General features: G+C 40.9%; 1 protein-coding gene across 10 annotated transcripts in view; it reads left to right on the top strand.

The window, feature by feature from the left end:
• PIAS2 (protein inhibitor of activated STAT 2) overlaps positions 1-5,356 on the top strand; it is a 101,184-nt gene extending 95,828 nt beyond the window's left edge. For 7 of the 10 annotated variants that reach the window (XM_045042210.1, XM_045042207.1, XM_045042212.1 and 4 more), the window contains exon 14: positions 1,044-5,356. In XM_045042210.1, the coding sequence (XP_044898145.1) occupies positions 1,044-1,226 (183 nt within the window). In that variant the 3' untranslated portion in view covers positions 1,227-5,356. Of the gene's footprint in view, positions 1-1,009 lie in introns of all 10 variants that reach the window. The other 3 variants (XM_045042214.1, XM_045042206.1, XM_045042213.1) reach the window with 3 other exon arrangements.
• The last annotated feature ends 8,474 nt before the right edge of the window (positions 5,357-13,830 follow it).

Genomic DNA, 13,830 nt, shown 5'->3' with positions numbered 1-13,830 from the left:
CCTTCAGTTTTAAGTTACTGTTTGGTAACTTAGTATCTCTAATGATAGGCTGGAATACTTTATAGAATTGATACCATTGATTGAATATTCTTACTGATCTTTTTTCAAATAGTCAATCTGAACACAAATTTTTAGGACTCCTCCTCTTGTATATAACTGGTCCTCACTTATTTTACTAAAATCAGTCGGTGCTGCTGTTTCTCACATTAAATATTTTCGTGGTGGTATTTAGCTCTTGTCTCTCTACTCCTCTTGGACGATATTATAGTGTTAAAACTTCAGGTTTGAATTTGAGAGTCAGCGATCAAGATGGTAAGGAGACTTGAAATCGGAATTCTTGAAGGGGGGCAGTATCAAGCCCCACAAGGAAGATTATATCTCCTTTCAGATTTATCCCCCAATTTTGTGATTATGTGGGATAATTCTCTGTTCTGAGTATCCTGTGGTAGTTAGCTACTGTATGGTCTCTGTTTTAGAATGAATGCTCTCTTCCTGATTACACAGGTATCATTTCATGTATGTCTAAAGGATTCAAGTGGTACTGTTGAGTTGATCAGTCTTAAAATTCTTGCTAAAGAGTCTGATTGACACTAAATTTTAAAAGAATTATTGAATTTTGTACTAGCATTTTTGCTTAATGCCATTAGAAATAAATATTGTTAGCCTTTATGATGTGCTTTAAAGCTGGCATAAATGCATTTAGTGAGCAAATTCTTTTTGAGGTTAAGTATGAGTCGTAATGGTGGGGCCAGTATTTACTATTAAATAATCTTAGTAGTTGTTGACATTTTGTACTTGGACCTGTATACTTGGTCTACAAATTCTGCAAGACTTGAGAGAATCAAAAATATACTGCACTCACTAACCAGTAAAATAGCTAAAATCATACCACCTTCCATCCGAAGATGTGAAGTTTTGAGAAATTCTAAATCCCACTAGGATTTAAATATGTGGCTATCACTTATGCATATCTAACAATTTCTAGTCTCTTTATTTAAAACCAATGTAGCCTCTTCCTCATCGGCATCATTGTTTGTTTCAAGCAGTACTGTCCTCCTATGTTTTTGGATAGTCTCACCTCACCCTTAACAGCAAGCAGTACGTCTGTCACCACCACCAGCCCCCATGAAAGCAGTACTCATGTTAGTTCATCCAGCAGCAGGAGTGAGACAGGGGTCATAACCAGCAGTGGAAGTAACATTCCTGACATCATCTCATTGGACTAAAGGAGGACTCCCTCGATTCTAGGAATCATTCATCAAAACTGTTCTTTCTTGGATCTCTGGTCCGTGGAAGCTATTTTTTTTGTAACGGTTACTTTGCTATTTATTGAAACGTCAAATGGATTCTTTTGCTTTCTGAGATGAACGCAGATGACTACAGCAAGAACCAAATGACATGCAAGGATTTTTCTTACTCATGCTGTACTGAGCATCAGATACATTCGGCCATAACTGTATCTTCTCGAGAGATGGATTTCAGTTTCATGTGTTACTGGATGGATTCTGCATACACATCGGTTAAAAATTTTTTTTGTTGTAATAAACAGCAATAAAATTATGTAAATATTCAAGTAAACTTTTTTCTAACTAAAAAGATGTAATCAGTGATTCTAAAATGACAGCAACTTCTGTTTAACCTGATGTGAAGGCAAGATACATGGAAGGAAGTCGTGTTTGCTGAATGAGTCCTTTCCACAGAGATTTGTTCCATTTCATTGAAGTAATGAAACCCTGATAAGTGGCCACAGCTTGGGTTCCTCTTTTCGTCCTGATATCAGCCATCAAAGAGAAATGGCCTGTGTTGTGTATTTTCCCTGGTTGTCATTTACACTTTGATGTTGTTTGCTAGCAGTTGCAGAGAAAAGTTCTGGGACTTGGCTGCTCTTTATCAATGATAGTGCTAAAGAACGCTATGCAGATTCTGCCCTGACATAACGTGTGTTATTTTTGGTAATTGTACATGCTCATTCTAGAGATCTCTATAAAATTGGGCTTGCCTTCTCGAAAAAGAAATTCTATGCAGCCGTTGAATGCTGAGTGAAATGTTTTTGGAGTAACATGTGGCTAGAATGTTCATTAGAATTTTGTTCACACTGACCAGAAATATCGAGAGCTTTGAGGCAGCAGAAGACCAGATTGGGGGGCGGCGGGAATAACAAGAGTTTAATCTCTTCCTAGGAACTTCTTTGGCTCATTTATTTTATAGAATAATACACAAATACTTGTTGAACCTTTTCAGATTTTACTAACACTAAGAATGCAAATATGGTTTACGACCCTGGTTTTATTTCTCACCAATACAGTTTCAGTGTCCGTGATGATTTTCAAACGTAAAGAAAACACAAACAATAGCAAGGCATGGGGACTGCATCAGATTTCCTTTTACTTTTTTTTAAAAGGCAATCTTTCCTGATACCATGAAGGACAAACAGAATTAGAAATGTTTGAATTTGAGTAAGGAAGGTTTGGGGAGAGTGGCCTGTAGCCCACGTTGAAAACCACTCATTCAGAATGTGCTTGATTTTAAAAACCTCAGGAGACTGAGTTTTACCCGTAGAGAAACATTTCTATCCAAATTTTCTATTTCCCTTTGTTTCATTTGGCTTCCTAAATTTTTGAGGTCTCACGGAATTAATACTTCATGTTTAGCTTTCTCTCCCTAGCTGTGTCTATTTGAAAAATAAAACCCTTTTTAAAAATGACTTAATCTAACTGATTTCTCAAACCAAAGTACCCAGATGAAGAGTCTCCCAATGTCAGTTAGACTAGGGACACAGTCGCATTACTTCAGGGCTGGTGTAACTCCCAGAAGCTGATTTGTCACTGTTTGGGTTTGTTTTGTTCTGTTGTTTTGTGGGTTTTTTGGTTTGTTTGTTTTCTTTTTCTTTTTCTTTTTCTTTTTTTTTTTTTTCCTCTCAACACCACCTCAAGTTTTCAGGGCCACTGCTGTCTTTGTAAACAGACTTAATTTCATGTGATTTTCTTACATCATCCCCCCCTTTGGCTACATCTTCCCTTTACTTAATGTGTTACCCCCTTTTGGAGAGCTGCTTCCCATTAAAGCGTAGAAACAAAACCACGTCTCCCTGCCCGGGTTGCGCCATGGTGGCCATTTTACTTGCTTAGTCATCAAAGATCTCCAGTCCGTGTTACAATCTTTTGGTCCAGGTAGGGAATTTCTTCTAGGAAAATTTTCTGTTGCTGCTCGAAAGACAGACGCGATTTCTGTTCACTCTGTAATCAGATAGAAAACGTAACCCTGATTTGTGTGGTATAATTTGTTAATAAATAAATGATGTATATTTGTTACCATTTTGCTACCCTGTAGATTCTCAGACCCCCCCTCCCCCATTTAATCTACTACAGAGTTTTATAAGGTAAATGGAAATACTCGTAGAAGTTCATTTATGTACTTGGTTCTTGTAACCAGTACCTCTGTGCTTTTATAATTTTGCTTTGTTTCCTTTTCTACTATTTTATGTGAACAGTTTTAGTGTTCATTTTTGGTGCTTTACACTGAAATTACATACCAGATTTTAATTTATACAGGCAACTAATGTTTTTAAAAACACATTTTTAAGTTTATAATCTTAAGATTGGGCTTTTAGTATGTTATCTTTGAAGGTGAGTATTTTCTTTATGCTTTTGCCTTATGACAACAGCATGATCCATTAAGCCATTACGGTTTCTTTTCGTTTTCATTTTTGTTTTTTTTTTTAGTATGGTCACCAAATACTTTTCCTGAGACCCTGACTTTTCAGCAGTGTGTTTTGCTTGCCCAGATTTCTGCTTAACCAAGTGTAATACAGTTTCAGAGGACATTGTCTTAGCTGTCAGCCAACCAGTGATTATGTGGACTATCTTGTTTAAGGAAGGGAACTGCAGCTTCTAGTCTCCTCTTACAAACACTGAGGCAACCTATAGTTTTGGTCTTTATTCCTGTGTAGAAATGGGAAGGGCTTTTCTTGCCTTTGGTGACTCTTGACACTGTAATCAGTGCTGAATATAGCTTCACAGCTAAGCTCTGCTTACATTCACAAACTTTCTGACCCTAAGGTGAGCCGCTTTAGGATTTTATGTCCATTTCTGCCCAGAAGGTAAAAATCCCTGGCACGTGTCATAGGATAATTAGATGGCCAAATGAAATAATGGAGCTAAATTCAGGTTATGTGGCACTTATCTTAGAACGTGCTTCAGGAAAGCTAGGATGAAAATACTATGATTAGGTGAGGGTTGTAACAGCGTAAGTAAGTTGAGCCATATAACTCTTGGTGTAAAACAAGTTTCTCTAGGGTAGAATCTTAAGGAGTTTGAAGAAAGGTTAAAATGTTGGACTGTAGGTGGAATGGTATTCAACAGAGACTATTTTGACTTTGAGATTAGACCTTTCAGGCATTCTGCCTTCAGACCAGTCCTGGACACGTGTCACTTAGTAACCAAGTTTGTTTGTTTTTCTTCTGCTAATAAGCATTCATTAGTTACGTTTTGTCTTTTTCAGTAAATTTAATTCTTACAAACCATTAGTTTAATTCTCAAATATGCTTTTTATTTCTCTCTAGCCCCTAATTGGTACAAAAGCACTTAACTATTTACTTTTTTTCCTCTTTTTTTTTTTTTTAAGTAAACACTTGTTTTCCTAATTTTTTTTCATTTTGAAAAATGCAGAACAGTGCGCCATTTAAACTTGGGTCTGATGTGTTTTGTGGCCCTGGATCCACGTGCTGTGGGAACTGTCATTAAGATCAGTGATTGCTGGCTTGGCCCGCTTCACCATCTTTTCTGCTGCAGTTCCACATGAATATGGTGAAACTTGGGGAAAACAATTTAAGAAGTTCTCGGCCATTTTTTGTTTTTGTTTTTGTTTTTAGTCTGATGCTTCTTGTCAAATGAATGGTGTGTAGGCCCTTTTTTTGTTATTAGGAGCCACACTCCCAATTCCTAGCAGAACAAATAAAGCTGTATAAAAATGCCCATTCTTCTTTAATCCTTGATTCAATAATGTTTGGTTTTTTTTTTGTCTATGCCAGTAATACTCATTTTGGAAATTTTAGACAATACAGAAGGCTCTTAAAGAAAAGTAATAATTGCTTGTATTACATCACCCAAGAAAAAAAAGCCCTTTGATATTTTTGCATATTCTTGCCAGTCTCTTTGCTTCTTGTACATGTTTTTACATAGGTTTATTCATTCTCGGTATAATTTGTATCTTGGTTTTTTCCTCAGTCTACATGTCATTAAAAACTGTCAACTCTTATTAATTGCTTGATATTCCATTGTATGGATGTGCCATGATTTGTGTAACCTTTCTCCATGGGGCATTTTAGATTGCATCTCATAAAGTTACAGCAAATGTCTTTGTGCATAAATTATTTCCTTAGGGCGAATTACTAGAGGTGGAATTTCTGGGTCGAGGATATGAACGCTTTTGTAGTTCTTGACTCATGCCACTTTTCCAAATGATTTTACTGATTTGTCCTCCAACCGTATGATACGAGAAGAACCCTTTAACCATATTTTTCAAGAATATGCACCGTTTACCTTAGTGCCGGCGTCCACACTATGACCCTCAACCCTCCCCACCCTGGTGAGCGGGGGCTGATTTGGAAATGGTTGGCAAAGATGTTCCCCGGCTGTGTCAGTTTCAACTACATCTACCTGACATGTTCCAGAAACACCTGCCTAAGATATCCAAGTAATTTTTCACATAGTTTTACTTGCCCTGTGAAAGTCCATTGTAAGACTGTATTTTCCATCCTAGTTAGAAAGTCTTGACTTTTTTTTTTTTTTTTTAATAAAGCATTTGTGCCTAGGGCCAGCCCTTAGTAGCCAGCTTTCTTTTTTCCTTTCTGTAGGCTCCATTTTGGGTTTTCTGAGCTCCCCAAAGCCAGTAGGATCTCCTGAGCCCAAGGCAGTCCAAACCAAACTGGAAGAGTGGTAAGGCTAAACAATGAAAGCAGGGCCAAATTTTGCTTGTTTCACTTTGTGTTCTTTTGTGTTTCCAATGGCATCTTGGTGTTCTAAGGGCAGCTCTGGCGAAAGAAAAACATTGCTTCCTCAGATGTTCAAGGTGTGTTATTTTCTTGATTGGCATACCACATAATTTCCCAAACTGCTTTTTATTTCAGAATGGCTTTTAAAGCTTCCTACATCTTGTGTTCTCAAAGCTTAACTCTTAAGTGAAGAAGAATATTGTATTATAAAATAGAATATGCCTCTTTTTTTGGCTTTGTCAAACTATTCAGATATTCAGTATGTTTTATAAGTGTTTATGGGATAGAGTAGAATAAAAGATCTGGTCCCAGGCTTCAAAGGGCTCGTAATCAACTTTTCAGAAATCAAGAATTCTTAACCTACGTTGTGCTAAGAATTTTACAAAAGTGTCTCATTCCTTACAATAGCCCTTCAAAGGAAAGAGGTATTGTCCACATTTAACAGATGAAGGACTAGAGTTAGGAAAGTTTCTCAGTGGACTTGGAAGTCTTAAACGGACCTACGTCAAAAGCCCTCATTAAATGGAAGTGACATTAATCAGGCTATTTGGGAATCTAGACATAAGATCATGAGAACTGATTGTAGGTGATGGCCCCAGGAATATAGAAGGAGGACACTGGAGCCATTTCAAAGGAAGACTCAAGATTCAGTGTCGTGAATAGATACAGGAGTAGGGGCTGAGTCCGTTTCTCAAGCCTGGATAACCAGGGTAATGGTGCTGTTTACAGAGACAGGAGGCAGTTAGAATGGGCATAGTCGTTTAGGAAAGACCGTGAGTTTGATGGTAAGCATGAGATTTCAAAAGGGAAGGGTCCACGAAGCTCATGTTTGCTTTTCTGCAGTCTTTTAAGATGTGCAGCCTTCCTTCATCTGCCATTTCATCCACTTGCCTTCATTCTGTAGGTATTCTGGTCACTCCCAGTTGCCCATCAACCCTTTTTGCTAAACCATGCTCACGGCGTCTCAGCCTTTTCTTTGGATTTTTCCCTTCACTGCCTTGTCACCCATACCCTGCACCTCTCGTCAGTGTGGGCTGTGTTCACTCACATTCCACGTAACTTAAAGAGGTGGGTGGTTGCTGCCCTTTCTCTGTTACAGTTTCTAAATAATTTTTCCCAAGGCCTCTGACAAAAATATGCCCCATTTGTAGCCCATGCCAAGGTTATACTGTTAGTACTTCTACTCTTACCAAGGAACCTGATCGTGACCTTGGATTTGCTGAAGGCGTCGCTTCCTGACTCACCGTGTTTCTTGCCGTCTCTGACTTTGTAGTTAGTCTTCAACGTTTTGATGGATGATCCATTCAACAGTCTAGCCTGTAAGATTTTTGGTTACCTCCAGTTTCTTTCACTGAAATGTCCGGCCACTATCTCACCATCTCACCCCTTGTATTTTCTCTGTATTTCTTGTCTAAGGCTCCTCCTTCATTATTACAGCCACAAACATATCCTCAGACCCTTCCTTCAGGGTCATCTATTCATCCTTTGATTTGGCATCGCATGTTCCTTTTGCCCATTCTTGTCAATTATCACAAGTGTGACTACTCTCAAACCGCACCTGTGTCTGCAGATGACCTTACTTCCTGATGCACTCAGAAGATTCAGTATGTCAGCACGATTTTGTCTCCATGTGTGCCCACTTTCATTCTCCTTCATTCCAGTCTGAGGATGAGGTGGGCCCAAAGGCCAATTCAGCCACATGGGCTTTTTGATTCTTGTCTCCTTTTGTCATCCTCAGGACCTTCCTCCATCACACTTCCTCTTTCCTGCCTGCCTTTCACCTCTCTACCGCTGCTTTTGGCCAACAAAATCTCAGTTATCCAATATTAGGTGGTATTGTTACATGCCAGGCATTATATCAGGTTCTCAGAACACAGGAGAGATCCCCTTCACCAAAGCTGCGCTTGAGTAGAGTGAAGATGAGTGAAGTAGGGAGATTACAGTGCAGTGGTACAAGGCAAAATACAGGGTGCTGCAGTAGTGTGTAGACGGGGCCACGAATTGATTTCATGGCCGTGTCGCACAAGTAGGACCATGGGAGTGGAGGAGCTGTCAAGACGATGGCAAATGTTCAGAATAGCTGGACGTCTGCTAAGGAGTATTAGGAATGCAAGAAATCGTGAAGGGCCCTGTAAAGACGTGTGAAGGGTGGAGGTGTTCTCACGGTCATTAACAGCAGCGTTCGTTGAGTTTGGTACGATGGTCTCCATTTTACAAGTGTGCGAACACATTGTGAGAGGCTGAGTGACTTGCCTGTGGCCCCCTCGTGAGTGGGGAGGTGGGCTTCAAGTCCAGCTTCTGCCACCCCAGGCCGTCCGTGGTCGTTCTGCCTAAACAGTACGTATTTCCTAACACATCACCCCATTTATAATTCTACATGGCACTTGCCACAACCTGTGCTTATTTTACGTGTTGGTTCACTGTGTGTTGTCTGTTTCCCTTACTAGATTGTAAGCTCCGTGAGGGCAGGGGTGATCTCCTTTCACTTGCATCCCAGAGCCTAACAAGGTGTGTGGTGCAAAGTAGGTGCTCAATAAATATTCGTAAATGAAGAAATGGTGGGTAACCGTTTGTATTTGACTTGTGCTGACTGGAACTGATTTAATACACAAGCAGCAGACGTTCACCAAGAGAGGAAAACAAGAGGAGGTACACATTTGGGGCAGAAGGTGGAGGTGACAGGTGCTTGGGATTTGGGAGGAAGTCAGTGCAGTGACCTAGACTCCAGAATCTTACAGGGAAGAGCCCCGGGAATGGGGAACTGGTAGGGCAGTGCACACTGAGGATATGTGTGCAGACACAGCCTCCTGTGTGTATATACAACTGCGGAAATTCTGTGTGTAATCTATGTACTTAGGACCACTCATCCCGGTCAGGTACACTGCACTGAGTTACACAGTACAATCATAGATGTAATTCTGGTTTATCAGCTATAGTCTCTGAAGGCCAACAACGACCCCAGTCATCACGGGACTCTGTACTTTGGAATTGGAACAAGAATCAGTTAACGTCAGTTGCAGATGTCTCTGGAAGTCACGCCCACATGCCATTAGATGAGCAATAGGTGTATCCTAAAACACTGGTAGTACTGAAACCACGGAGGTGTAAGAGCCCAACCAGAGAAGTCAGTGAGAGAAGTTCTAGAAAAGGAACACAAGGAGATTGAGAAGAAGCACCTGTGGTAGAAAGGAAATCGGGAATGATACCAGAGAGCCCAAAACCATAGAGTATTTCAAGAAGAGAGTAGTCGGTGGAGTTAATAGCTCCTATAACGTAAAAAGTATCCATTAAAAAAAAAATGAATTTCAGAAACACCGTGTTTGATTGAATCTATACTTAATTGATTGTAACGGCTTCATGTAAACAAAAACTGAATTAAACTATGCCCCCTTGCTTTCAATCCCATTGACTTTAGTAAGATGTAGCCTCGTACAATGTGGGGGAGGAGTGAATATGCATCTATCTTAGAATTTAAGAGTTCTGATAATCTCTCTTTCCCTGGTTTTCTCAACCAGACCATATCTACTCATTTCACCAAGAACAATTTCAGCGGCACGATGAGGGTAAATCTAGGTTGCAGTGGGGTGAGGACTGCAAAGTACAGACATGAAGTGTGCAAGTATAGATAACGCAGCTGGCCCTGATTCAGGGTGAGGCTCTAGCAGCAGAAACGTGTATGGTTGAGGGAATCTTTTTTTTAAGATGGGAAAAACTTGAGTCTCCTGTTTAAGTGCTAACTGGACAGTGGGATGCAGTCCGTAGAGAGGGAGAGGTGAATGTGGGTGGTGCAGTAGGGGTTGGCCAAGATCATTGGTACATCTAGATTCTTAAGCAAGAGGGAGAAGTTGGGATCCCTATCAGAGGCATATGAGGGATGGGTATGCACACAGGTGTGTCAGTTGGATAGCAGAGAGTTTGAAGTTTTCATCTAATGGTTTTGCTTTTATGTTTTTGAGAACCAAGAGATACAAGGACAATAGAGATAGAAATAGCAAGTGTTAGCAAGGCTGTGGAGAAAAGGGAACTTCTGTGCACTGTTCATGGGAATGTAAATTGGCACAGCCACTATGGAAAAACATTACGGAGGATCTTCAAAAAATCAAAAGTAAGACCATACGATCCAGCAATTCCACTTGTGGATATTTGCTTGAAGAAAATGAGAACACGGATTCAAAAAGATATATACGCATCTATGTTTGTTGTAGCATTATTTATAATAGCCAAGATATGGAAGCAGCCTAAGTGACTTTCAACAGATAGATTTAATAGATGTATGGATAAAGTGTGTACATACACACACACACACACACACACAACAATATTATGCAGCCATAAAAATTATAAAATCTTACATTTGCAGCAACATGGAAGGTCCTAGAAGGTATTTTACTAAGTGAAAGAAGAGAAGGAAAAATACCATATGATTTCACATGTGGGATCTAAAAAACCAAAAAACAAACAAATACAACAAACTGGTGGTTGCCAGAGGGGAGGGTGTGCCGGCATGGACGATACAGTTGAGGAGGATTAAGAAGCACAAAGTTCCAGTTACAAGTTAGGGATGAAAAATACAGCACAGGGAATATAAGCAGTAATATTGTAACAATTTTATATAGTGACAAATGGTAACTATAATGGACAATAGACTTGGCAATGGCATACATTTTTCTGTAGGACTTTTCAGCAGTGCTCATTGGTAAAGTCTATTATTCAGGGTTGGGTTTTGGTAAAGTTCGTGCAACAGAAGAATGACAGGAATAACATCTTGAGGGAGCTGGCAAGTAGTTGACACAATGACAGCTCAGCTGCCATCACACTCCTGAAATTATTCTTACCGAAGTCAAAACGTGCATGTAATCGTCAAAGTTGGACTTGTCAACATCTGCGTTTGACACAGTCCCTTCCATTCCTTGGTTTTTGTGACAACACAACTCTTATTTCTGACTTTTTCAGGAACTCCTCCTCTTCTCTCTGCCCTGGAAATGCAAATGTAGCTGTGACCTTGCTTGGTTGACTGCTTTTCCCAGCCACTTGACCCACATTCCTTGTTACACTCAACTACTCCACTAGAATGTAATTTCCACGAGGGCTAGAATCTTTGTTTTTTTTTAACCACACTATTGCAAGTGCCTAGAATAGTTTTCCTTTCAACCCATGCCATTACCTTTGAAGTGAGTTTCTTGTAGATAGCGGACGGTTTGTTTTATGGTAGAACGTTTATTGAGACATAATTCACATATAGCTGTAGTTTGCAAGGGCTGCTGTGAAAATGTTCCACAAATGGGGAGACTTAAACAACGGAAACGTATTTTCTCATGATGTGGAGGCCGTAAGTCTGAAGTCAGGGTGTCTGGAGGGTTGGCCCTCTCTAAGGGCTCTGAGGAGGATCTACTCCAGGTCTCTCTCTGGCTTATTGGTGGCCGTCTTCACCCTATGTCACCTCACATTGTCTCCCCTCCATGCCTGTCTAAGGACACTATATTGGATTAGGGCCCACATTAATGGCCTCATTTTAACTTGATTACTTGTAAAGATTCTATCTCCAAATAAGGCCCCATTTTGAGGTACTGAGGGTCAGGACTCCAGCATAACTTTTTTTGTGGGGGACACAATTCAACCCATAGCCCACACAGTTCACTCATTCAAAGTGTACAACTCATTGGTTTTTGTTAAATTCACAGAGTTGTGTGACCACACCTTTTTACAACTTTATCATCACCCCCAAAAGGAACTCTTTGCCCATTAGCAATCACCCCTCCCGGGGTGAGAGAAGAAGTCTAGGCTTTCCACTTGACCTCTGCTGATGGGTAGTGATGGAACCTGAAGTTTTTCCTGTGGTGTTTGACTGGAGTGATTACTGTCTAAATTATGATTTAAAAACAACCAGACAAAAACTAAGATGTCAGAATGTTTTGGTTTCTCAAAAGTCCATACAGCGGGCACCTGGGTGGCTTAGTCAGTTGAGCATCCGACTCTTGATTTCTGCTCGGGTCATGATCTCATGGTCACGGTCGGGGAATTGAGCCCCGCGTTAGTCTCTGCGCTGAGCATGGAGCCTGCTTGAGATTCTCTCTCTCGCTCTCCCCTCCCCCAACCCTCTCTAACAATAACAAAAGGCCATACAGCAAGTGTTGGCTAATAGAAATCTCTAAGGAAAGAGCTTCAGCAAATTTCTAGAACTACTATACATTATTAAAGAGTTAACAGTGGTTAATCTCAGGTTGTGTGGAATGATTCTGTCAATCTGTTGTTCATATGGCATTTCATTGTCTGTTGCAAAGTTCTTGAATTTCAGGGTCCCCCATGTTAATCACAGATTCTGAATAGATAGGTAGCCTTGGTCGTGGTTTCGTCATCCCTCCCCTCCTCCCTGGGAGCCATGGCGGGACGATATCAGAGAAGGATTTCACAGGTGGGGGAGCAGGAGAGAGCGGGATGTGTATATCTCTTCTGAGTACAAAAATAATAGTCCTTGTAAAAGAAAGATCTGAAATTATGATGAAATGGATGTTTCACCCAGAAAAAAATCACATTTTTAGTCTCGCATTTGTTTTCTTTCAATTTGCTGCCAATCCGTTAACATGAAAGCTTCATTAATAGACGTTTCAAGGGATGATAATTGTTTGAGATTTGATTGTTTCTTAAATCACATGCCTGTACCTCTCAGGGGAGAAAGGACAAAAAGTCTAGCAAAAGCTCTGGCCACTGGATTTAGTGATGTGGAAGGCATCAGGGACCCTGACAAAGGCAGTTTCAGTAGAGTGGTAAGAACAAGAGCCTACTGGAGGGGTTCACGAGGCAGTGGAGGAGAGGAAGTGCAGTCAGTGATTACTGACCACTTCGGTAAGAGCCGGGCAATCTTTTAAAAAAAAATTTTTTTTAACGTTTATTTATTTTTGAGAGAAAGAGAGCGCGAGGGGGAGAAGGACAGAGAGAGAGGGAGACACAGAATCGGAAGCAGGCTCCAGGCTATGAGCTGTCAGCACAGAGCCCGATGCAGCGCTCGAACTCACGAACCATGAGATCATGACCTGAGCGAAGTCGGACGCTCAACCGACTGAGCCACCCAGGCACCCCAAGAGTCCAGCAATCTTTAATGCTGAGGTATATTCATAGAAGGGGTCTGAGGATGGGGAGAAAGGCAATATTATTAAAGAAGAGGATGTGAAGGAACTGAGAGGCCAGGGTTGGAAGGGCCATCCATGCAGATACCGAGGTCACCAAGAAATACAACAGGCACGGCGTGGGACAGAGGGACTGAGCCACTCAGCCAGGGGCTGGCTTCAGGGAGTGAGGTAAGTGACCTGTAGATCTGTAGATGACTCTGCACCAGGGAGGGGTGGTGTAATCCCACGGTGGGAGCTGGCGATTTTCAGGGAGGGGAAAGGGAGAATCATCTGGATGCAGTAATTGGTCTTTCCACTGGGAGGAGTAAGAGAAGGTACATCCATCCACTCAAGAGTATTGCAGGATAAGTAAGGTCCTTAGGGGAGAGACAAGGTTCTACTAGATCAAGACATTGAAGGGAAATTTCAGATAGTGCATGATAATTTAGGGGATTTTGCTGATGATGGATGGACCCTGAATTGCAGAGTGCCCAAGGGGAGGGGACGGAGGATCGAGAAGTAACGGCAGATGTTATTGGGGGCATGTTCCGTGTCTTAATGGGATGACAGTCTAGGTGGATGTGGGATTCTCTGGCTTCCTGTGATGACATTCACAGAGATGTGGGCATGATGACATGTTTCCTGATGGTGTCTGGTGTAGGTTTGGTTTTGTTTTTTTTTTTTTTTTTAAGTAGCAGCTTTATTCAGATACAATTCACACACCATACAGTT

This window comes from Felis catus, chromosome D3 (assembly GCF_018350175.1).
Source record: "Felis catus isolate Fca126 chromosome D3, F.catus_Fca126_mat1.0, whole genome shotgun sequence".
NCBI lineage: Eukaryota > Metazoa > Chordata > Mammalia > Carnivora > Felidae > Felis > Felis catus.
This window is presented reverse-complemented; position numbering and strand designations above follow the sequence as displayed.